Source organism: Bicyclus anynana, chromosome 19, assembly GCF_947172395.1.
Source record: "Bicyclus anynana chromosome 19, ilBicAnyn1.1, whole genome shotgun sequence".
NCBI classification, from domain to species: Eukaryota; Metazoa; Arthropoda; class Insecta; order Lepidoptera; family Nymphalidae; genus Bicyclus; species Bicyclus anynana.
Window position 1 is genome coordinate 12,822,389 of NC_069101.1, and position 25,184 is coordinate 12,847,572.

The window sequence follows — 25,184 nt, forward strand, 5'->3', positions numbered from 1 at the left end:
TAAATAAATTGATTTTAACTTTGACGTGTAACGATTTTGTAAACCAATTTGATATATAAGACATATTCTTACAGCACTGTTTACCAACGGAGCTAATAACTAATAAAATCTAAAGACTATCGATAAAATAAACTACAAAAAAATATACAATTCTAAATCATAAATCAAAGAATACACAAAATAAAATTCAAACACAAAATACAGTTTAGACATGTTTATTTCAATACAATTTGCACAAAAATAATACATTCATAGTGTATAGCCATTTTACTAATCTACACATATAGGACTCTCTTGAAATACATAATAACATCAATACATTTGTGACTTCACCTACCAGGGAAATAGATTTTATAGTCTATACACGAGTAAAAATAGCATAGTGATTATTTATTTGAGGTTAGTTTGATTAGATCACCGTTCATTCATTTTTATTCAAAGAAAAGTTGGGATGAGTAAAATAGGGTAGTTGACTCGTATAAAATTTAAAATAAATAATATTAATTTCGCATAGAATACGGGTCCGAAAAATATTGATATTAATTAATAAAAGTTGAGAATTTCTTATAAAACTTAATTTAAAAATCATGTATTTTTTTTAATTTTCCAAACATCAAAAACGCAGTCGTCCATTTTGTTACGTCACAATGTCACTTGATGTTTTAAACGTCAAACTTATATTTTTGTCAAACGCTCCGTTTGTAAGGGATTTCTCATAGTGACGTCATGAAACAGTTGAAATATAGACCATCATGACCGACAGGCGTTTTGGCTCGTATTGTCACAAACATATTTAAAAACTAAATAACTAAATTTTCATGTAATCACTCCAAAAAAAAGGTGTTTTTTTTTTTATTTTGTAGTCTTCATTATGCAGACCATCCTATTTATTCATCGTTTAATCCAGGCTGTTTACCAAGGGGCATCATATTATAGAAACGCATAAAACGCAACGCTTTATGGATTAATGTTTTGCCATTTAATTTGACTTGAAAAATCCTAATACTTAAATGAAATTTAAATAATGTAATAATATACTGTGATATATTCACTCGTGTATTATCACCTTAATTTAGTTGCATTAAGTGACGCTTATAGTAAAGATCAAAAATTTTCATGGCTTTGATATTAGTACCATGATTTGAATTTTTTCAAATTACTAAATTCAAATTTGGATATTTTTGTCTACGAATATTTTCTAAATACCCTCAAAATTTCGACAGTCATTTTCTTAATTCATAGTATCGTTTGAATTAAAAAAATGAAATATAATTAAATCTATAAATGCATCAATTTTTTACATTTTATGATACAGTTTAATTTAAAATACTAAAAAAATACTGGATTGATTGTATATGCTGAGTAAATCAGATAATTCGTAATACTGTTTTTAACAAGAGATTATTAACATTTTTTAAAGATCTATCAATTTATTAAAATATTTATAGTAAATATAAATATTTATTAACAAGAAATTCTAAGATAAATAATATAAATAAATAGCAGTAATAACGAAAATACTATAACTAAAAAGTTAAAGTATTTCTTCTTTCGATCTAGTAAGTTAATTTTAATTTTTAGTGTATAGTCTATATATTATTTTTGAAATTCCGTACTATGTATGTGGGATAAACCATGCATATAAAGAAATATAACTGGTGATTTGTCTAATTATCTACTAAAAAAGAAATCGAAAAAAACGTATTCTCATACTCCGAAGAATATTATAAAAACCCAAAAATTAAATACCATTCAACTAAAAATACCTACCCGTCTACAAAATGTAGGGATAATTGTTTTTTTATGAGATTGGGTGCCACTTGAACAATCTTGATAATAAGTATAGATCTGAATTAATATAGAACAATCAATAAATATAATATATCAACAATTTTATAATTGTAAAGACATCCAAAAGATGAATCTTTAACTAATGAACGGGCATCAATTTTTACGTAAATATTGTAAATGTTTCAAAAGTTGTGAAATAAGTATTTTTTAGTAACTTGAACTAAATGATGAATTACAACAGACATCATTGTACACAAAAATTATTCTTTCAGATTCATTTCTCTGTTCAACATGATTTATGATTCTTCTTAAACAAATGAGATAAATATCTCATTTGTTTAAGAAAAGAAAGAAGTGAAGTTAACACGACAACATAGTTTTGTCAATGGAATTTATAAAATGGCAATTTATCATCTCACTATAATTCAAAATCACGGATAGGCCCAGCGCAGACAGACGAAAGTTGCGGAAAATGCCTGTTTGCGTTACGGAAAATGACTGTTTGCGTTACGGAAAATGACCGTTTGAATTGCAGAAAATGATTGTTTGCGTTACGGAAAATGACCGTTTGAATTGCAGAAAATGATTGTTTGCGTTACGGAAAATGACCGTTTGAATTGCAGAAAATGATTGTTTGCGTTACGGAAAAAGACCGTTTGAATTGCAGAAAATGACTGTTTGCGTTACGGAAAATGACCGTTTGAATTGCAGAAAATGATTGTTTGCGTTACGGAAAATGACCGTTTGAATTGCAGAAAATGACTGTTTGCGTTACGGAAAATGACCGTTTGAATTGCAGAAAATGACTGTTTGCGTTACGGAAAATGACCGTTTGAATTGCAGAAAATGATTGTTTGCGTTACGGAAAATGACCGTTTGAATTGCAGAAAATGACTGTTTGCGTTACGGAAAATGACCGTTTGAATTGCAGAAAATGACTGTTTGCGTTACAAAAAATGATCGTTTGAATTGCAGAAAATGACTGTTTGCGTGGCGTAAGTTAAGTAATCGAAAAATCGAAACGGTTCTTGAACGGAAAACTCTGAACTTAACATATACTATTATTTATCTATCATTTATTTAATAGCACTAATGAATATATATTTCTAATGCCGGATCTTAGACTATTGGATTGTTATCGATGCGACGCCATTTCGTCTGGCGCTGGACCTTCACACAGCCAAAACTCAACAATAAATAATATATCTCCATAAAACAAAACCAACTATACTATACTTGGTGCAGAAATAGTTTCACTATTGCAACAATTCAAACATTCGAGCTACAAATACTAAGAAAATAATTAATAAATAACATAATTTTACTTAAATAAAAACTAATTTACCTGCTTAGATAAAAAAATAAACTTTGTGTGCACAAGTTTGTGCTATAGAGGAATGCAATGGATTTTTTTTTATATATTTATAACAAAAATAAAACATAAATATACTATCACTGATACTGAAATTATTTTATTTTTGGCGGCAATAGAATGATAATACCTTATTGGTCGCCATTTGTGTGGGCAACTTTCTGCTTCTTGGCCTGAGGCGAGGATTTAAACATAGCGCCTGAGTGTAGTTCCGACATCAACATTGGTACCTGAAATAAATAATGTAATATATGTATATAAATTTTAAAGAACAAGATTTTATAGAAATGCTCTAACACGTAGTACCAGGGTGTTTGTTAAGACAAATGATTTGTAATATACCATTTAATGGTACCATCTAATAATGAAGTCTAAAGATGATCATAGGAAATCATATACTAAACTTGATTCATTTTGTTAATGATTTTCTCAAGATACATATTAGATAGAGTACCTACTCAGTAATGTATGTATGCTGTTTCCCAGTACTATATGTACTATATGCTTCAAATATATGGTGCACAGTGTTCACGCTAACTATGGGCCTCATAAGAAGGCTTAGAGTCACACAGCGAGCGATGGAACGAGCTATGTTAGGAGTATCTCTGCGTGATCGAATCAGAAATGAGGAGATCCGCAAGAACCAAAGCTCACCGACATAGCTCAACAAGTTGCACAGCTGAAGCGGCAATGGGCGGGGCACATAGTTCGAAGAGCCGATGGACCTTGGGGTCCCAAAGTGCTGGAATGGCGACCCCGCACTAGAAAGCGCAGTGTTGGTCGACCCTCAACCAGGTGGATTGACGACATCAAGCGAGTCGCAGGGATTCGCTGGATGCATGTGGCTCAGGATCGTGATGTTTGGAAGTCCCTACAAAAGGCCTGCAGTGGACGTCTATCGGCTGATATGATGAGTGTTCATGCTGATCCATTCTATGGTCACGCCCCTTCCCTGCGGCGCGGGCGAGTACTCCGCAGTGCACGCACCTTGTGCTCGAGCTGCATGTGGTGCGCGGGCGGCAGCGCGAGGCAGGCGCGCAGGATGTTCTCGGCGCAGGCGCGCTGCTTGAACAGCGCGTTGACGACGGGCGCGCCCGGCGGCACCAGCGGCGCCTTCAGCAGGTACGCCAGCGGCGACAGCACCGCGTGCATGCCGCTCCACTCTGGAACACAAGTGCTTTCTTATAGAAACGATAGTAGTTTTAACCAAATAGTACACTATAGTCGAATAATGAATTCTGCGATCTCTTTTGAAGTTTCCTGTGATACCATTTTTTATTGAATCCAAAATAGTGATGTGACATAGTGAACGAACACGATTCACTCAATATGTTCTGAACCAAATTAGTAAATTATTTTAATAAAATAACAGTTACATCTGTTATTTATTAAGAAATTTACAACAGGACCGAACAGGACATCACTATGACAATAAATATGTTATCATTATTTTACAAAGTGACATTAGTATCTGTCAGAAAATTCGTACGATTAATGATTCTACTATAAAAAAAATCATTGTGCCAAAAGACCACACGACACGACAACCTCCTTTCAAAAATAAAAAAACAAAGCGCCATCTATGAGCCTCAGAGCCTTCTTGAAGTGTACAAAAAGGATTGTTTCAAAGTTCTCTAAGAACGCCATCTACTGGTAGTTTAAAATAACAACCACTTTTTCACTTTGTACATGACGCAACTACCGGACGTGACACCGCCATCGTCAGGAATTATGTGCCCCGCCCATTGCCACTGCAGCTTCGCGACTCGTTGAGCTAATTCGGTGACTATGGTTCTTCTGCAGATTTGCATGATGCCTATATGACTTATTAAAGCAGTACAGCACCTTGCCGCTCGTCCCTGCGGAAGGCCACCCGCGAGAACAGCTCCGCCAGCAGCACCAGGTCCAGGATGAGCGGCACGGCCAGCAGCGAGTCCTCGCACGTGTTGTGCACGGCGATGGTGTTGGTGCCGTGCAGCAGGATCTCTGATGATGATGATACCTTGCCGCTCGTCCCTGCGGAAGGCCACCCGCGAGAACAGCTCCGCCAGCAGCACCAGGTCCAGGATGAGCGGCACGGCCAGCAGCGAGTCCTCGCACGTGTTGTGCACGGCGATGGTGTTGGTGCCGTGCAGCAGGATCTCTGATGATGATGATACCTTGCCGCTCGTCCCTGCGGAAGGCCACGCGCGAGAACAGCTCCGCCAGCAGCACCAGGTCCAAGATGAGCGGCACGGCCAGCAGCGAGTCCTCGCACGTGTTGTGCACGGCGATGGTGTTGGTGCCGTGCAGCAGGATCTCCGACGTGTACTCGTCCATGGCGCGTTTGGAGTCTCCTGCAAACATGACAGGACACATCTTCATTTCTTGTTATCGACCTCGACCGAGTGCCGCGTCTAGCTCTTTGATTAAGGGCCTGTGCGCCATCCGGCGACCGGGCGCCGATTCCCCAATCTACTTTAAACCTTATTTTGAATGCAATAGAGACTAATTTAGCATGAACAAGTTTATTGAGTTACAACTTTTGTTAAATTTCCAGAGGATTTATATAAAGAACACGGTCAATCTTGTTCATTATTTTAGTTCAATTACGTCATCCGTAATAGTGATTTGTCGCAGTGACTAAAAAATACCCGCTGTCAGTATTTGCGTAACTTCTTTTTTTCAAACTGTGGTAATTGAGTGGCTAGCAAGCGAGACATGATCGCCCAGTGGATATGACCTCTGCCGATTCGAAGGGCTTTGCTTCGAATCCGGTACGGGGCATGCACCTCCATCTTAATGAAAAAAAAATGTTTAAGAAATTTAACATTTTTTTTTTATTTCATTTATTATTTTCTGTCTCATACAGTGAAGGAAAAACATCACGAGAAAACCTGCATACATTATTTTTTTTTTAATTCTATACGTGTGTGAAATCTGTAAATCCGCATTCGGCCAGCGTGGTGGAATATTGGCCTAACTCCTCCCATTCTGAGAGGAGACTCGTGATCAACAGTGAACCGAATATAGGTTGATAATTATAAAATGATGATGATACATAATTTTAATGAATCATAAAATATAATCACTGATAAACATTAGTCGAGATAATTTCTTTATTCGGCCACATCGGCCAATCTCATGATAAGATGTACGTAGGAAATATGTAGGAAATAGTGCACAAGTGTGTGCACAAGCACAGGTGCACTCTCTTTTCTCTCACTCTTATAGTCCGATGGGACGGCAGACCGACACGACCGACCGACCAACGACTTTACATGCTCTACGAGGCACGGGGGTATACCGACACCGTCAACTTCCCAAATCCAGGCTGCTATAAAAATTTTTCTTGTAAGAAAAATCCCAATAACGTATTTATTTTTTTGTTGGCCTGACCTGGGATTCGAACCCTGAACCTCATTGTCCGTAGCGGGCAGGCAGGCACTTAACATAATATAAAGCTACTGACCGACGTAGGGCACGTATTTGATGACGACCACGTGGTCAGGTTTCTCTCCGGGCTTGTACAGAAGGGGGTTGGACTCCACCATGTCATCCACTACGTTGCTCTTTGTTATCTGTAACCAATTTTGTTATTACAATAGGCTAGTTGATACTTTTTTTAAATGGTCTTAAATAGCTCATATTTGCTCTCTAGTAGAGAGTCTTTTAAAAAAAATCTATTTTTTTGAGAGATTACATGAAAATTTTAGTTTTTATGTATGTTTTTGTACAATATAAAACGAGCCAAAACCCCTGTCGGCCATCATCATGGTCTATATTTCAACTGTTTCATGACGAATATTGGTTAACAATTAGTTTGACGTTCAGTACATCAACATTCTGACGTCACAAAATGGATGACCGCGTTTTTGACGTTTGGAAAATTTTTAAAATACATGATTTTTAAATTAAGTTTTATAAGAAATCCCTAACTTTTATTAATTAATATAGATATATTTCGGACTATATTAAATTTGATATGATTCTAGTACTACTAGGTTGGCCTTATATATGTCACCGTAAAATTCTAAAGTATGTTTGAGGCGGTCTTTACAAATAGTCAAACTTGATATGAATAAATGAAATTTGATTTTAACTATAGAGAGCTGCTATTTACCTCTTTGGAGCGGAACTGTCGGGGAGCGGACAAGTTCTTTCCATCGTTGTTGCCCAAGTGGTTGTAGCTCACTATAGACACTGGCTTTAAGCCTGCAAACAAAATAATGTGATAAGAAGTCGACAAACACAGACTTGAGCTTGGTCTGACCAGACTTGAAGTCGTCTCTGGCCACGAACACACTATTCCTCTCGGCGCGCTCCACTACACCTTACACTATGGTATTGTAAGTCAATGGATCAGACAAACTCACCAGCTGATACCAAGAAGTCGACAAGCACAGACTTGAGCTTAGTCTGACCAGACTTGAAGTCGTCTCCGTTCACGAACACACAATTCCTCTCGGCGCGCTCCACTACTCCTTACATTATGGTTTTGTGAGTCAATGTATCAGACAAACTCACCAGCTGATACCAAGAAGTCGACAAGCACAGACTTGAGCTTAGTCTGACCGGACTTGAAGTCATCTCCGGCCACGAACACCCCATTCTTCTCCGCGCGCTCCACTACACCTTGCACTATGGTGTTTTGAGGCGATCCATTAATGTAGCAACACTGAAATTACGTTTTGAATAAGGTTAGCACATATTATATACAGACACTGATTATAAGTATTATTAAAACTCTCGAAAACTTATTTTGAGAGAGCCGCCACCCACCCCAACCAACTAGTAGTTGAGTCTTGCAACTACATCACCGATTCCGAAGACGATTTTAGGTCTAAATACCTATAAAACGTCCTTTATCGACTTCACACTTTATCTGACGTCACCCGGATGTGGGCTTTTAACTCACAATCTTAAGGGAACCAGGACCGATACACTCAGACCAAAACACCCTACAAGAAAGGACCTCCAAGCTGAGGTCAGAGTTTCAGAGGAGACGCCCTTAAAGAGTGTCCCCCCCGAATCCCCCGGTGACGCCGCTGAAGTCCCATTAAGAAGCCTTAATAAAGAAAAATATATAGGTTACTTTTTAACCCAAAAAAATCCTTGGTTACCGCGATTTGTGAAATAACTGAATTTTATGATGATGATGATGATGATGATGATGATGATTATAGCTCGTGCGCTGTAGCATGGTGCGGGTGACAGTTTATTTCACTCTTGAAAGTTTGCCGCGATTCGTGATCACGATCACCCGCACCATGCTACAGAGCACGTAAACAAAGCACGTACGCCCTCATCGATGGCGGCGAGCGCGAAGATGGTGGAGGGAGATATCTCCGAGTTGTTCTGGCGCAGAGCCTTCTCCAAGTTGTCGGATGAGTCGTGCACTCCGGACACCACCTCGCAGAATCTGAGATGAAATTGCGAAATATATATAAGTAATTACTTAGCACTTATTGTGTGTATATTGTTGGAAATAGTAGTCTGGAACGTATATGACGTCGCTCGATCTCGTGTGGGCTCGTGCCGACGCTAGGTTTCGCGACTTGTTTCGTAAAGAGTAGGGATTTAGAGAGGGGTACCGATCAGTTGGCGGGAACGACTTGCGATTAAAGGCGCTCGTCGTCCGGTCGGCTTCAGTGTGCTCGTAGCGTTCGAGCCGTCCACTTGTTGTGTAATTCTTTATGGGTTACTTGGGACAGGCGGGAAGAGTGACTTGAGTGGAAAAGGGGAGTGTTGGTTAATCGTAAAAGACGTCCTTAACCCTACACAACGTTCACAAATGCGTGACTCCACTCAAGGTCATTCTCTGCCATTTTAGGGTCTTATTTTAGTTACAATTTGATTTGTTAATTAAGTTGGCCTGACAAATGTTGAGAATCATAACCTTTGTTCGACTTTTTTTTCTTATTTTTGTAATCCACTTCTGAGTCTGCTAAAAATATTGTACATCATTTAAGCTGTAAAGTGTATTAGCTTATTTAAATTAATTTAGTATTTCCAATGCAATTTATATAAAATATGCTTTATCCACTTTTTCTCTAATACACACAAACTGTGCCAAATTTCACGACCATCCACTTGCACTGTATTTCGTAAAAATTAATTTAAAGTTTTCACTTCATGTATTTAACTATGATAATTTAATAAATTAAACAGTATATCACATTATATCTCTAAATGTTTTTAAAATTCTAATCTACTCTGTATCTTCTGCTAAATAAAACACATTAAAGAAAATTCATGTAAAGCGTTAAATATTTGGCCATATAACTATTATTATTAGAAGCAATTCTACTAAAATCAATATAGAATTTCCTGTCTTCATAGACTCGATGAAGTTAATCAGCTTATATAACTTTCAAGGTACAAAGTAAAAGCCACTGACCTATATTTATCTAGATACCACACGCTGCCGCACAAGTGTGCCCCAATTATTACCTAATTGGTTTTTGTAATGAAGTTTAGGTAAGAATAGATAATACTCTATTGTCACGTGGTGATTAAAAAAAAAGTGTGTGTCAGCTCCGACGCACGGATGGAGTTTACTCTTTTCAATAGCAACACCTGAAAAGTGAAAGGTGCGCAAGCGAGGTGCAGCGCTGCGTGCGCGCCCACCAACAGCGTGCACGTGCGTGCGGACGCGCTAGGCATGTGAACGCTGTTGGCGGCAGCGCACGGTGAAAGGTGCGCAGAATAGGTTGCGCACAAAAAAGGTAACGCTATGCGTTCATCGAATTTTACTGCCCATATTTTTTTCATAACGGAGGCTATATATGAAAAATCTATTCTTAAGGAGTGAACTCCAATAAGTTATGAAATGACATGCGTTACGTTTTTTGTGCGCAACCTATTCTGCGCACCTTTCACCGTGCGCTGCCGCCAACAGCGTGCACATACGTGCGCACCCATGTGCACGCTGTAGGCGGGCGCTCACGCCGCGGCCTGCTGCACCTCGGTTGCGCACCTTTCACTTTTAAGGCGCGAGTATTGAGACGTGCTTCGGGGTAACTTTTTGTTTCTTTTTAACATGCACACTTTTTTTTTGTTGGTAAACAGTGCACATCGAGTAGGGCTTTAGTAATGCTTATGTTAAAGAAGACTAAATTTATAGAATTGTAAAATAACTAATAGACTTTATAATATATTTCACATTATATATTTTACTCTTACAATGATATAATCATTAAAATAAATTAGAAAGTTGCGCACTAAAGGTGCGCACCAAAAACGTGACACTTTTTCGTTAGTTCAGTTGGTTTTACCCCTCGGATTTTTCTCATACCGGGCGCCTTATATATAAAAAATCGATTCTTAAGGAGTAAACTCCAATAAACTCCAATAATATCCAATATTTTAACCCGAAAACGACCACGATTATTATTTTTAATCAACTGCGTGTATGATTTTTATCTAAATTTTACATTTAAATATTGTATTCTACCGTAACACGCGCAAACTACTGTTGAATTAGGAATCGATCGATTAGTTGTTATAGACCGGGTAACATAATCTACATTTGATACAAATACAATAGGTGTAAAGAATTACTCATCCAAAAAAGGTGGGTACATTTCAACTTGGGGACATTACAGTTGTAATCGAGAAACATCGAGAAGACTTAACTTCTTAGATTATCCGCAGTTGTGATTTTGAATAATCTCTCTCCATAAATAACAAAAATAACGTCTACTATATATCAATTTCTTGTTAATACATGTAAATAGATAGGTAAGACGGCATCTAGCTTATTTCAAGTCCGTGGTTGTAGGTACCATAGCGACATAGTACTTAAAGTGCACCGTACCATAGTATAAACGTTCCTAGATACTATTATTACGGCACGCAAATAGATTTAAACGTTGCATCATCAAACGATGACTCATAATAATATGGCGTGATATTTTCACTAGTAAATAACAACAGGTAAGCAGAATGCAAAAACCTAAGACATCAATGGAATATCATTGACAACGCCACTTGTGTAGAGCAAATCATTTACGGACCTACACGTATATTTTATGTATGTCTGTATGTATGTAATTTTCTTCAAAACCACTAATCCTGTTTGATAGGGCATTTTGTTATTTTGCTAAATATTTTTAATAGTAGGTGGTCTAGTCTGTAGTATTTAAAATATGCAGTACTAGCTGACGCCGCGCGGTTTTTCTCGCGTGGTTCCCGTTCCCTTAGGAATACGGGAATATTATAGCCTATAGCCTTCCTCGATAAATGGGCTATCTAACACTGAAAGAATTTTTTAAATCGGACCAGTAGTTCCTGAGATTAGCGCGTACAATCAAACAAATAAACTCTTCAGCTTTATAATACCTATTAGTATAGATACAAACTATCTTCCAAAAATCGAATCGTAATCTATGGATCTGCTAAGCCAATTTTGTAACAAGAGTTTTATTTTCCGTTTTCCCACTTGGACGGGAACGGGTGAGACCGCGCGGCGTTTGCTAGTAATCAATAAATCGATTCGCGTTTAACCTTAATCTAAATATTATACATATAAAAGCTATACAATTTACGTTATCAACGCTAACGTCACTACCTACCTATTCATTACATTCCAAGTTCATGGCACAACGTACCTATTGTAGAGTATAATATCGCTTTATAGCTTCACCGTAAACGTACTTGATAGGTACTAAACTGCCTTGTTTAAAAAATAGGATGTGTATCGTGTATAAATCTTATTTTATTTTTATTATGTAAGTTTGTAACATTCTTTAAATGGGGTAATCTTCGAAATTACTGATCCGATTTAAAAAAAAAATTCACCAGTAGAATGCTACGTTATCGTAGAGTGCTATGGCTATATTTTATATATGTATCATATATATTAGCCGAGTTATCACAGTTTTTGTCATACAGGTCGGAACGAAAATCCTCTTAAACAGACTTATTCGCATGCGCTGCCTTAACTATTGTGTAAAATTGAAAATAATGTATAGAGACTTTATGTATCTTAAAAAGTTCGCGACACCATATATCTATCTTCTATATATTAGCAGATATAGAACCTTTTGTGTTTTAAAATTTATTAATTAACCGACTTCAAAAAGGATGAGGTTCTCAATTAGGTCGTTTTTTTATGTATGTACATCGATTACTCAAAGACGCCTGGACCGAATTCAAAACTTCTTTTTTTGTTTGAAATACATTAATTTCAATTTTACACAACGGTTAAGGCGCATGCGAATAAGTATGCTTAAGAGGATTTTCGGTCCGACCTGTACGACAAAAACTGTGTTTACTCGGCTAATATATATGATACCAATATAAAATATAGCCTATAGCACTCACGATAATGTAGCATTCTACTGGTGAAAGAATTTTTGAAATCGTACCAGTAGTTCCGAAGATTACCCCATTTAAAGAATGTTACAAACTTACAAACTTTACCTCTTTATAATATTAGTATAGAGTATAGATGACAAGTTACCCCTATATTGCCATCTTACCTAATGATGATAGTGTATAATCGACCATTCGACGCGATGTGCCGATAGATGGCAGTGTATGTGAAGTCCGCAACTTTGTAACGCGATATCGAGTGGTTCGTACGAAAGGTATATATTGTGAAGTTTTTTACAATAAACAAGATTCGCATTGGAGCGGCCGAGTGCCTTGGTTGTTTTATTTCTCTCCGGTGCGGATCCCGAATTTGTGCATGGTCCAGCGAACCGAATAATTTGGAGGAGCCAGTGTGCATCCTGATCGGATGTTGGAGCAGCCATCAGGCCCAGGCAGTAGTGACGTCAGCGGCAGCCAACTACGTCACGCGGATACGTCAGCGGCAGGAGTGAGCGAGAGGGAGAATAGCCGTCTGCGCAGCGCAATGACATCAGTTGCAGTGAGTGAGCGAGAGGGAGAGCAACCGACTACGTCAACTGTCAAGTAAGAAGTATTGTGTCAATTTGGACCTTCTGTCAAAGTCAGCTGTCAATGTCAAGATTTGGACCTTCTGTCAAAGTCAGCTGTCAATGTCAAGATTTGGACCTTCTGTCAACGTCAGCTGTCAGTGTCAAGATTGGACCTTCTGTCAACGTCAGCTGTCAAAGTCAAGAAGACATTTAACTTAGAAAATTAAAGTAGTGCATGGACATAGACTAATAAACGAAGAAAAGTGAAGTGACGGGGAATCCATGCCAAATTTCGTCTGTTTCACAATTGTCAAACACTTAGAAAATATTCGTTGTTTACATTGACTTAGAATATTTCGCGTCAAAAAAGACTTGTAAAATTTTCGTGTGTTACCTCAGGACTTAGAAAATATTCGTTGTTTACATTGACTTAGAATATTTCGCGACAAAAAAGACTTGTAAAATTTTCGTGTGTTACCTCAGGACTTAGAAAATATTTTAGTATTTTACATTGTCTTTGTTATTTGCATACATTTGCACTTGTAAAGTTTTGCGTTTTATATAGACTTTGATTATTTTATGAACAGTAAATTGGATTGTTTGAATTTAACCTAGAAGTTTGTGACTTTGTTACAATTTCATGATTGCGGATAGTTTTTTGGCTTGTTTGAATTGAATGTGATTGTTGCGTTTAATTTGTAGGTAGGTAGTTTACGAAATTTAATGTGAATATTTGGTTAAATTATATAGTTGTTTCTTCTATTTTTGTGATTTAGTTATTTGGTAAGTAGTTGTATTATTTTAATATAAAATGGAAGGACTGATTAGAGTACAAAATAATTCTAAGAATCTAATAGAAAAGCATTATATTAATTTTAAAAAATCTCCTAAGGATCGTTTAACAGTAATTTACATTAAGGCTAGATTAGAGTCATTGGAACAGTTATGGAAAACATTTTTTGTCAATCATCAGAAAATAATACAACTAGCTTCAGATTCGGATCTAACAACTAATGAGTATATTTCAGATGATATGTTTTCGGTAGTTGAAGAAAGTTGGATTAAGTATAAGTGTGATCTCAATGATGCATTATCTAAATTGAACGTTTCTGTATCAAGTCCAAAGGAATGTAATAGTAGTAGCAGTAATATTAAACTGCCAAAAATAGAAATCCAAAAGTTTACTGGAAACTATTTGGAGTGGACCACATTTAATGATTTATATACATCCCTAATTCATAATAACGCGTGTTTAGATAATGTTCAAAAAATGCAATATTTAAAGAGTTATCTGGACGGGGAGGCAGCCCAACTTCTCAGGCATGTTGCTGTGTCTGCCGACAACTATGAGTCTGCATGGGCCACCTTACAGTCTAGATACTCAAACAAGAAACATTTGGCTACTTGTTTATTAGATAAATTGTTAAGACAATCAAATGCTACCGAAACAGCTAGATCAATAAAAAATCTTTTAGACACTACTTCAGAATGTCTAAACGGTTTAAGAAATATGGGAATCACAGTAGAGCACTGGGATATAATTATTATACATATTATAAGTTCTAAGTTACCTAGTGATAGTAGACTTAAATGGGAGTCTTTAATTAGTACAGTGGATGAGTTACCTACCTTAGATCAATTTAGAGAATATTTACATAGTAGATTCAGGTCATTGGAGTTTTTAAACAATCAAACAAAATCTACTACGAATGTATCAAAAAGGTACGCAACTGTTAATTCTGTTAATACAACAAATATAGTTTGTCAATTTTGTAAAGAAAATCACAAATTATTAAATTGCAAAGAGTTTGCGAGGTCGGATTATGATACAAAATTGAATTTTGTCCGAGCCAGTAGGTTATGTTTTAATTGCTTGTCGGATCATTATGTTTTTAAGTGCCGTCAATCCTCGAGATGTAAAATATGTGGAGCAAAACACCATTCCATCCTCCACCACCACAAAGTGTTAGGTGATGGTGATTCCAATGGTGATGGTGTAGTTGTATCTCCGCCAACCAAACCAGAGACCAATGTGGTTACCTGTTTCTCTAATTTTCATAGCCAAGTGCTCCTGGCTACAGCAGAGGTTCCGATTGAGTCAAGAACGCTTCTTTCATATAGATGCTTATTGGATCAAGGTTCAACGGCTTCTCTTATCACGGAAGCCGCTGTCAAAGCTCTTGGACTGAAGAAGATACCCAACAAGGTCTATATTTCTGGAATCGGAGGTCGAAATGAGTCTTTAGCTTCTTTATGGGTAGTGGAATTAAAGCTAAGGTCATTTCATGACCCTACGTTCACTTTGGTTGTCAAAGCCCACGTGCTTACCAAATTAACGTCATTTATTCCTGCAAAACGGGTTGACGTTCCGTTTTGGCCAGAACTTTCTAGTCTGAAGTTAGCCGATACGAGGTTTGGCATACCAAATAAAATAGATTTGTTGCTTGGTGCAGAGGTATATAGCCAGATATTAGTAGAAGGTCTTATCAAAGGTCCGCCCGGGTGTCCAATAGCGCAGAAAACCCTACTGGGTTGGATCTTATCTGGTAAAATTCAATCAGATGAGTCTGAATCGCACCAGGTTACCAACGTCATCGTCAGCATGCACGCTCAGTCTAAAGAGGACAATACGTTAAGAAAATTCTGGGAGTTAAAATCGGATGAGGTTTCTGACAAGAAGAAAATGCTGACTGGCGATGAAGTTATGTGTGGAAACAATTTTGAGAAAACGGTTTCTAGAAATAATGGTGGTCGATACGTGGTGAAGAGTCCTTTTTGTGAAGACAACCCAACCGGTATACATCGGAAGTTTGGAGAAATTGCCATGAATAAATTGCCGGAGTTGGTTCCCGATGAGCAAAGCAATGACGTAGTATATTTACAGTCGCACGACGTAGTTCGTAAAGATAAAGCAACTACTAAAGAAAGAGTTGTCTTTGATGCGTCTTGCTCTGGCATTGCAGATGTAAGCTTAAACAATGATCTTCCTGTAGGTCCACCACTGCAGCCTTTTCTGAGGCATGTCATTATGCGATGGCGAAAACATCCACTCCGTTTGGTATCGGATATTGCTAAAATATATCAAAAGGTTAAAGTTACACTAGACGATGCAGACCAGTCTCAGCGTATTTTGTGGAGAGATGAATCTAGAACAACACAACAGGACAGAATGTCACGTGTTACGTTTGGGAAAGCATATGCACCCTACCCTGCTGCTAATGTCCTGCAGCAGCTAGCCACAAATGAAGATGTATACAACGCTGCTGCTGTAGAGAAAATCCTGCAAGACATTTACATGAATAACCTCATGACGGGCTATCAAACAGTAGAAGAGTGCATGAAATTAAAAAATGAAATTAGTTATATCTTAGAAAAAGGAGGAATAGTGGTACAAAAAGGAGCTAGCAGCAGTAAAGCAACTATGGAGAAATTAGGAAAGGGAAGAGGAAACAAGCAGACAGAGTTAGAAATAGGAACTGAAAAAGAACTTGAAGTTACACAGAAAGTATTAGGACTTACTTGGGATAGCAGTACCTACAAGTTTAAATATAGTATCCGTCTTCCTCCTACACAACTTCCAGTAACGAAGAAAAAGGTTATTCCTGACATTTCGCGTTGGTTCGATCCTTTAGGATGGATCGCCCCAACTATCTTGTCTTCAATGTTTGCTCACGTACGATCAAGGATAAAAGATTTCTGCCGATGGTGATAGGATTTAAGTAGAACATGGAATCTTGGCTGAGCGAAGAAGTTATTAATTACAGTCCACATCAAGAATGCCAAGATACCAATTTAGAAAGAAAGTTTGATAGAATTGAGCTATTGGTAAAGTTAATGAAAGAAGAGTAGTTTTTTCAGGATTCTCATTGCAAAACGTAATAGAAAGAACGAGTAGTAAGGAGTTTAGCAAGGGTTTTTTTCATGTGAAATAGAATATATCACTAAAATCGGATCCTCTTCGGTAAGAAGAGTATAGTCGTGGTTTTCTCAATCCGTTTTTAGACAACGATGGTTTGTTACGAGTTGGAGGAGGTTTGCATGCTATGAATGGCACAACTTATCATCGCTGAAGCACATGAAAGAAAACAAGGAAGACCTTAACCAGTGTTAAATTCATTTGGTCGAAGTATTGGATTTTTGATGCAAGTACATCACAGGTTTACGTCATTCTTTTCAATTTATTCAGTAACTCAAGAGTCAGTTACCTGCATCTCGTTAAAGAAACGCAAAGTATCTGTGTAGGACGCTGCTTGGTTGAGATAAAATGGAATTATCTGGTATCGAATCTCACCCTACACTCTATATTTCGATGGATTATAGGAAGCTGAGATCCAGTCAACCAAGCACCATCTCAAAGCAAGATTGAAAGATGACGCTCAAGATCCATACGTCAATTATCAAACATTAGTGTACGAGATTCGCATTGGAGCGGCCTCGTGCCTTGGGTCTATTATTTCGCTTCGGTGCGGATCCTCCTTAGATGGCAGCTCATTCAAAAAATGACGCAAGACTTTCGCGACGGCGGTCAAATAAAAGATATGATTTAGTTTCTACACCATTGCCGTTGGAATCGTCATTTTTTTGAAAGTTGGAGACGTTGTCTTATTCAAGGAAGATAATCTTCCTCCAGGTTGATGGTTTAATTATTTAAAGCATACTGGTTCGGACAATGTCACCCGTGGTGTGAGTTTAAGATGGCATTGTGATTAAAGACTCGTTACCAAATATTGTATCTGTCAGTTAATGATTTCGGTTATTTTGTCTTCAAGAGTCATTATTATTCCTTTGAAGTTTTCTTTAGAGTTTGTTTTGCATTGAGAGTTTCTTTAGAATTGTTAATTGTGTTAAGTATTTAGTTAGTTTAGATTTCACATTTGTTATACTTGTAGTTTGAAATGTTGTGAGTTCATTATACATTTTCTCATATTGAACCAAACCTTTGTCAAATTATTTAAAGGTGTAAAGTTTTTTAAAGTGTTTAAAGTTAATGGTGTATTATGAACCGTTGGTTCATGGTGGGCGGAATGTATAATCGACCATTCGACGCGATGTGCCGATAGATGGCAGTGTATGTGAAGTCCGCAACTTTGTAACGCGATATCGAGTGGTTCGTACGAAAGGTATATATTGTGAAGTTTTTTACAATAAACAAGATTCGCATTGGAGCGGCCGAGTGCCTTGGTTGTTTTATTTCTCTCCGGTGCGGATCCCGAATTTGTACAGATAGTAATGCAGTCTGATGGAAGTGGGCTTACTTGAAAAGCACACAAGCCTACTCCATCCATAGGGCCATACCACTGACGCTCTGTACGCCTACCGGAACGCTAAATTGCTTAGCGGCAAAGATTTTCTGCTATTAGATATGTTACGTGCCTACAAAATCACCGTAAAAAGTGATCCGAATTTAGCTTCTCCACTGAGAGCGCACTTGCGCAATTTTGTGTTTACTTATATATACTTATGTATAAGTATATAGTTTTTACACTTCCTGTACACACAACTCGACGTTGCAGACAATATTTATTATTTGTTTAAATAACTTTCGTTTTTTATAATGCTACTAAAATTAAGTAAATTAGTCACTTTTGTCCGCCTTAATTTCGCCGCGCTAGTGACATATCTAATAATATAAAATCTCTGCTTAGCGGTACGCCTTTTAGTGGTACCTAGCCACGGCCTATGCCTACCACCAGATATACCTTCGTTAAATACTAACTTCGGTAAAAATTGTAATTTTTTGACGGGGACTTAGTAAAGTCACACATCAAAAATATTTAACACCAATTAATATATTTTGTTTCCTTACACTACATACAACTATATATGTAAATCGTGTAATTTTAACACAATGAAATATCGATTTTATAGACGCAGTTTGTATAGACAGTTAGAGATCTTAATCATATATTTTTGTCAGAGGAGTAACGTCTAGCGGGGCAGGTAGGTACCTACCATGGCAGTTGGTTGCAGTTTAAATACTGATGTGATGTAATGTGATGTGCTGTGATGTGATGTGATGTGATGTGATGTGATGTACACACCTCTCAGTGTTGGCGGTCCACAGCACGATGACCTTGTCCAGCTTGTGCCTGTCGCGACAGTCCTTGATGTCGGCGCGTATTTGTAGGTACTGCTCGTAGCGCGTGCCCCGTATAAGGTTCACAGCGCGATCCGCCTGGACAGTAAACATGACACTCCTATTACTATTCTAAAAACACCCATTCAATAGTAACTCTATAGCTTGGCAAATTTGTTCGTAACACTCCCGATGGAACGCGCGGGCCGGGAGGTGGGGTAGCGATCCTACGTGCGCTCGACTTATCCCATAATTAAAAATAAAATTACGATCCGATGTAAGCGTATATAACCTATGTTATAGGTACTTAGATAGCTGATTTGTATAATAGTACAGTCAATCTATCAGAATTTCAACCATTTTGATAAAGTCACAGCATAAAGGCTATTTTTTTCTTTCGCTTAAAAATAATAAATACTGAACTACCCTGTAAGGGTGCCAATTGTACCTGATCCCATTCATTTTGAAAAACTCAAAAAAATCAAAAGAAATTTTGAAATGCATTTTTGTCGAAATATACGCTTTTTACAGAAAAAATTTCTTTTTACTTTTCTTAAAATTACTTTTTGCCTACTTTTAAGTAGAATAACACTTTTTAGGAGACTTCAACGCCACCACATGAAGTAAAATGTGCATCGCAACTTCCTCTACATTTTTGTTCGGATTTTTTTTCTGTAAAAAGCGAGATTTCATTTCATTTGTTTTTTTTTTTCGAGAAAATTCATTTAAAATTTTTTATGAAGTTTTTGAGTTTTTCAAAATTAAAGGCTAAATTTATAATAAATCTTGTACAATTGGCACGCTTACAGGACAATTTAGTAACATAATTTTTAAGCGAAATAAAAATAGCCTTTATGCTGTGCCTATCAAAAAAAAAACAGATTGACTGGACTATAATGAATGCCTGACCCCGTAGTTGGCCGTTAGTATAGGCTGATCATGATAATAACTCATTATACATTACATGGTACATTATTAGATACATGTTGGTGTACCTACTTATGTACCATTTGGTATGTACGGATTACTAGATACATGTTGGTGTGCCTACTGTTCATTAGGTATATACGGTAGGTATACCAACATATACCTAGAGTAGCTAGATTGGAACGTAACCAGGCTGAATGCATGTCATATCGCGCGCAACAAGCTGTCAGCTACACTGTCGCGTACAGGAAGTGCGCGCAGTTGTAGCGAGCTGTGACGTCAGCAACGTTTACTCGGTAACGATAACGTCAGAGATTTATTGACTGTAGTATGTATTCTATGCTAATATATGTTTGACGGCCTCCGTGGCTCAGTGGTATGCGCGGTGGATTTACAAGACGGAGGTCTTGGGTTCGATCCCCTTCGCTCGATGAGGTTTTTCTAATTTGTCCAGGTCAGCCATGGCTAGTTATCACTCTACCGATAAAGACGTGCCGCCAAGCGATTTAGCGTTCCGGTACGATGTCGTGTAGATCCGAAAGGGGTGTGGATTTTCATCTAACGAGTTAGCCCGCTTCCATCTTAGATTGCTTCACCTTCAGGTGAGATTGTAATCAAGGACTAACTTGTAAAGAATAAAAAAAATATATAACGTAGGTACCTACTTATCTACTTTTTACTATTAATTTTACTAGGTGCTTATTGTTTTTTTTTTTAATAAATAAATATAATAAGCCTACCTACGAGTCCTACTTTGGGGGATTATGAGATTCTGAGCGTTTGTTCATAGACTCGGAGAACACTAATATTAAAGAGACAAAAGTTTGTAGATTTAAACCAGTAACGAACGGAACGTTAGTTCCGATAAATAAATGGTCGGAACACGTGAGCCACAAATAGAAATAATGTTCGTAATAGTCTACGTACACGGTTTATAGCAACGCCTATAAATAGAAGTCTCTACTCGCGATGCCAAATACCTAAACATTTCCCCTTACTACCCAAACAATGCTTTACAAAAGTGTACACACATGTCATATATCCTTTTACACAGATTAAAGAATAATAGGCACAAGTCGACACAAAGCGTCGCATCAGTAATTTTCAATATCATTCCAGAAAAATGGCGACGCATCTTTTAAATTCATATTTAAAAAACTGTTCATTAAAAATCCATGCATATATGAGAGTGCATATAGATTATAGATATATGAGAAACCGTTAAGTTTGTATCACGCAGTATGAATTACCTTTTCTTTGAATCGGCTTACCTTTATCTAAATTCCATCATTCGCCCACTGCTGTAGAGACTATTTTGCGCTCAGGTTTATTAAGAAACTAGTAGACGCCTCCGCGGTTTCACCCGCGTGATTCCCGTTCCCATGGGAATACGGGGATAAAATATAGCCTATATCTTTTCTCGATAAATGGACTATCTAACACAGAAAGAATTTTTCAAATCTGATCAGTAGTTCCTGAGATTAGCGCGTTCAAACAAACAAACTCTTCAGTTTTACAATATTAGTATAGATTTACAGACACCCGCGACTTCGTTCGCGTGGAAAACCCTTATCCTTCAACATCATTGACTTTGAAAATTATTACTTGATTTTTCAAAACGCAACAGTAAAGTTGAAAAGGATAACATGATAATTTTATCTGTAATCGGCCATCATCAGCATAAATATCGCTCTCTTTCAGTGTGTTGGGACAAATAGATAACGATATGTAGACAAAATTAGACCTAGAGAGAATCTTAAATCTGCTTCTATGGGCCATCTCTAAGAACTAACCTGGTTAGCCGCAATGAAGTCTGGGTCATAGATTGCAGGTCTCGGCTTCATAGTCAGCATCTGCTTGCGGAGTTTCTGTTGCAGGTCATAGTCGATGACCTTGGCGCGCACCATTGCATCCGCCAAATTCATGGGGCTTATGTCCCAACCGTCGATCACTGGTGTAAGAATAGTTTTATTTAAAATTTTTTTTTGCCTTTATTTGTATTTTTGCTTTTTTTTAGTTTGTTTTTGAAAAGTCATTCATCATCATCAACCCATATTCGACTCACTGCTGAGCTCGAGTCTTCTTTCAAAATGAGAGGGGTCAGGCCAATAGTCCACCACGCTGGCCCAATGCGGATTGGCAGACTTCACACACAGAGAGAATTAAGAAAATTCTACGGTATGCAGGTTTCCTCACAATGTTTTCCTTCACCGTTAAATACCAAGCACCAATACCACTAATATAGATCTTAAAATATAAATGCGAAAGGTCAAGGTCATAAAATCTCAATACAAAAACCGCTTGTCGTACAAAGATGAAAATCGGTAGGGAAGGGTTAAGAACAGATTTTGCAATAGGGTGGGATTAAAAAGGTCAAAGGACAGGCTTTCAATTGTAAATTATAATACTGTTTGAATTTTTCTAAAAAGAGCAACTGTTAGGTTTCTTGCCAGTTTCTTCTTTCTCAGCAGAACCTGCTTTCCGAACCGGTGGTAGAATCTTTACAAATAGTCAACTGACTGATATCAAAAGTGTTTGTAAACTAAACCTACTTAATAAATTAATTTTGAATTTGGATGTAGTCGTGGGCGTTCACTAGTAGAGTCTGCCTTTACTAGTTACAGCCCGCGACTTCGTCATGTTTGTCAATACCAGCATCATACCAGAATGGTAAATGACTTGGTGGTACCTGCCAGTCTGATGTAAACCGGCCACGTCCTATACCTACCAAGAGCCTGCCTGCCAACTGCCGACTTAGAAAATATAAAATCTAAACTGACCCAAGCTGAGAATCAAACCCTGGACTTCCAACTGTGCCAGAGAGACAGTCAAACTGACTGAGTGCTGCTGCTCTTTTAGTAATTCTAATTAAAAGTACAAACACTTTATTTCTACTTTCTTTCTAAATATATAGTTATTTTTCCTACAATTTATGGGAATTGACTTTGACTTACCCAAGTCATCAGGATGTACCATGGGCAGTAATTGTGACATAGTAACATAAACATCAGATCCCTTTTCGTCAAGGCCCAGTCTGACTGTAGAAGCTTGTGTTATTGATCCATACCTATAACATTGACATTGACTGTACTACTGTACAGAGGTAAAACTATACACAAATGTATTAAACTAATGAAAATAACATGAACTCTTTCCAAAATCATTGACAGAATGATTAAAGGAATGTTAAATTTACTCTATAGAGTTTTAAAGGCTACAAAAAGCCAGAGAGAGGGTCATTTTAATTTTAGATTATAGAAATTTTAAATAAATTTTTGTTATATTCTATAACTAGCTGACACCTCACAGTATTATCAGTATAGTCCTCGTTTTGTTGGGAATATGAGGATAAAATATAGCCTATGACACTCAAAAATAATGTGGTTTTCTAGTGGTTAAAGAATTTTCAGTTCACAATACTTTACCTCTTTATAATGTTAGTATAATTCTGAAGGGACAGAGAAGAAAATATAGCTCTCTTTCATTGCAGAGGGACAAAAGAAAAATACAAAGATGTTGTTGTCTTCTTCTCTTCACAAGAATATTCAGAATCTTCAGAAGAATTGGATGAAAATAGGTCTTAAGTTGATGTTGGAATTTTTAGTGAACTTATAACTATGAACTCTAAAAATAGCAACATTATTTTCACAACAAGTTATGTTATCATCTACATAGAAATTAAAGTTTGACCACACTATAGTTAGTTACTTAATGTATCAATACATTTCAACATACCAATTTGGATTCATCTGGCCATTCTTGGTGTTCCACGACAGTTGGTGGCGGTTGGCCAGCACAGCTGCTGTGAATGTGGAGCCATTGTTACCCCCCCAACCCACCAGCATTACTCCTACTTTACCCACTTTGCGTCCCGTGCGTATTTTCAACGAGGTGTGATATGGTTTAGCCTAGGGAAATAAAGGCCTACTGAAGAAAATCATTTTCTGACAAAGTAAAAACAACAAAAAATTTAATTTTTTTTTAAACTTAGGTATACTTACTTTAACTAACATAATTAAAATAGTGTTTTGGTTATGCAGTTTTAGCCTGCCTCATGCAAATTTAGAGTCCAACTTTGGTGAATCGCGGCTTTATATGCCTGTTTCGTAGATATTAATACAATACTTGTGCAATTTTTAATTACTATAAAGTAAGTTTTTTGAAAAATAAAGACAACGTAAAATATAACTTACCACCAATTCATGCTCCGTTTTAGTAACTAAAGTTTCTTCATAATCATAATCAGAATATATAAAATCCTCTGTATATTTGAGATTCGGCGAAGAAACAGTTATTTTTGAGCTTGAATTCATTTTTGATGAATATTTTATGAGATTCCTCCGGTTAACCAAACTGTTTGATTTACGGAATGTAGAGCGGTATTACAATAATTACTAGCACTAAAATATGTTCCGCCACAAATATGCAATTATCGTTTTACAAAACTAAATTTTCAGTAAAATGCAACCGGCACACCGCACCAAACACGTCGAATTTTCATTTGAAAATTGAATTGAAATGAAAATGATTTAAAAGAAAAACAGATTAAATAAACTTAACAATTGTCAAACTGTCAATTGATAAATAGTGATGAGCGATGAAAGACAATAATCAAAATCATGGATTAGTTTATCGACTTTGTTTAGATTATTTCCGAATCAATACATTTGTTCAAATTCAATGTGCATAAGTATGTGTGCGAATATTTGTTTTGAAATGAAGTATTATTTTATTTGCAAAGCTTATCTCACATTGCTATGACGTATGATCTTCAGAATTCAGATTAAGTCGGTGGTTAAAAGTGTGTCAGTAAGGAACGTGGATTAAAAAAACCTAGACATTTAACATTGAGCCAGTTTAAAATGATTTTTCCTAAAATACTTTATAGTAGATATCATAGAGAGTAGTGGAGTTGCTTTATTTTCAAACTCCTCTAATAAATAAGTATAAACCAAACTGTCCTTATGTCCGCTGAATCTTGCATTTTTTTTAAAATCTGTATTTGCTAATGTGTTTGACTTATAAATATGTATATTATCTTATGTACACAGTGTACCTAACCCCTCTCATTCTGAGAGAGAAGAAAAGTTTAGCAACCTATTGATATAACCTCAAATAATAAAATAAGAGTAAATCGTAAAATACTATGAAC

General features: G+C 36.9%; 1 protein-coding gene across 1 annotated transcript; it reads right to left on the bottom strand.

The window, feature by feature from the left end:
• Window positions 1-199: 199 nt before the first annotated feature.
• LOC112044623 (inositol-3-phosphate synthase) lies at window positions 200-24,571 on the bottom strand. Its single transcript, XM_052887462.1, has 12 exons — window positions 24,226-24,571; window positions 23,768-23,940; window positions 22,987-23,099; window positions 21,826-21,983; window positions 19,071-19,204; window positions 8,444-8,564; window positions 7,670-7,820; window positions 7,266-7,357; window positions 6,615-6,723; window positions 5,323-5,499; window positions 4,151-4,326; window positions 200-3,393 (listed from the first exon to the last, which is right to left on the bottom strand). Exons 1-12 carry the CDS (start codon window positions 24,343-24,345, stop codon window positions 3,295-3,297), a joined length of 1,623 nt encoding a protein of 540 aa, XP_052743422.1. The 5' UTR covers window positions 24,346-24,571; the 3' UTR covers window positions 200-3,294.
• Between the last annotated feature and the right edge of the window lie 613 nt (window positions 24,572-25,184).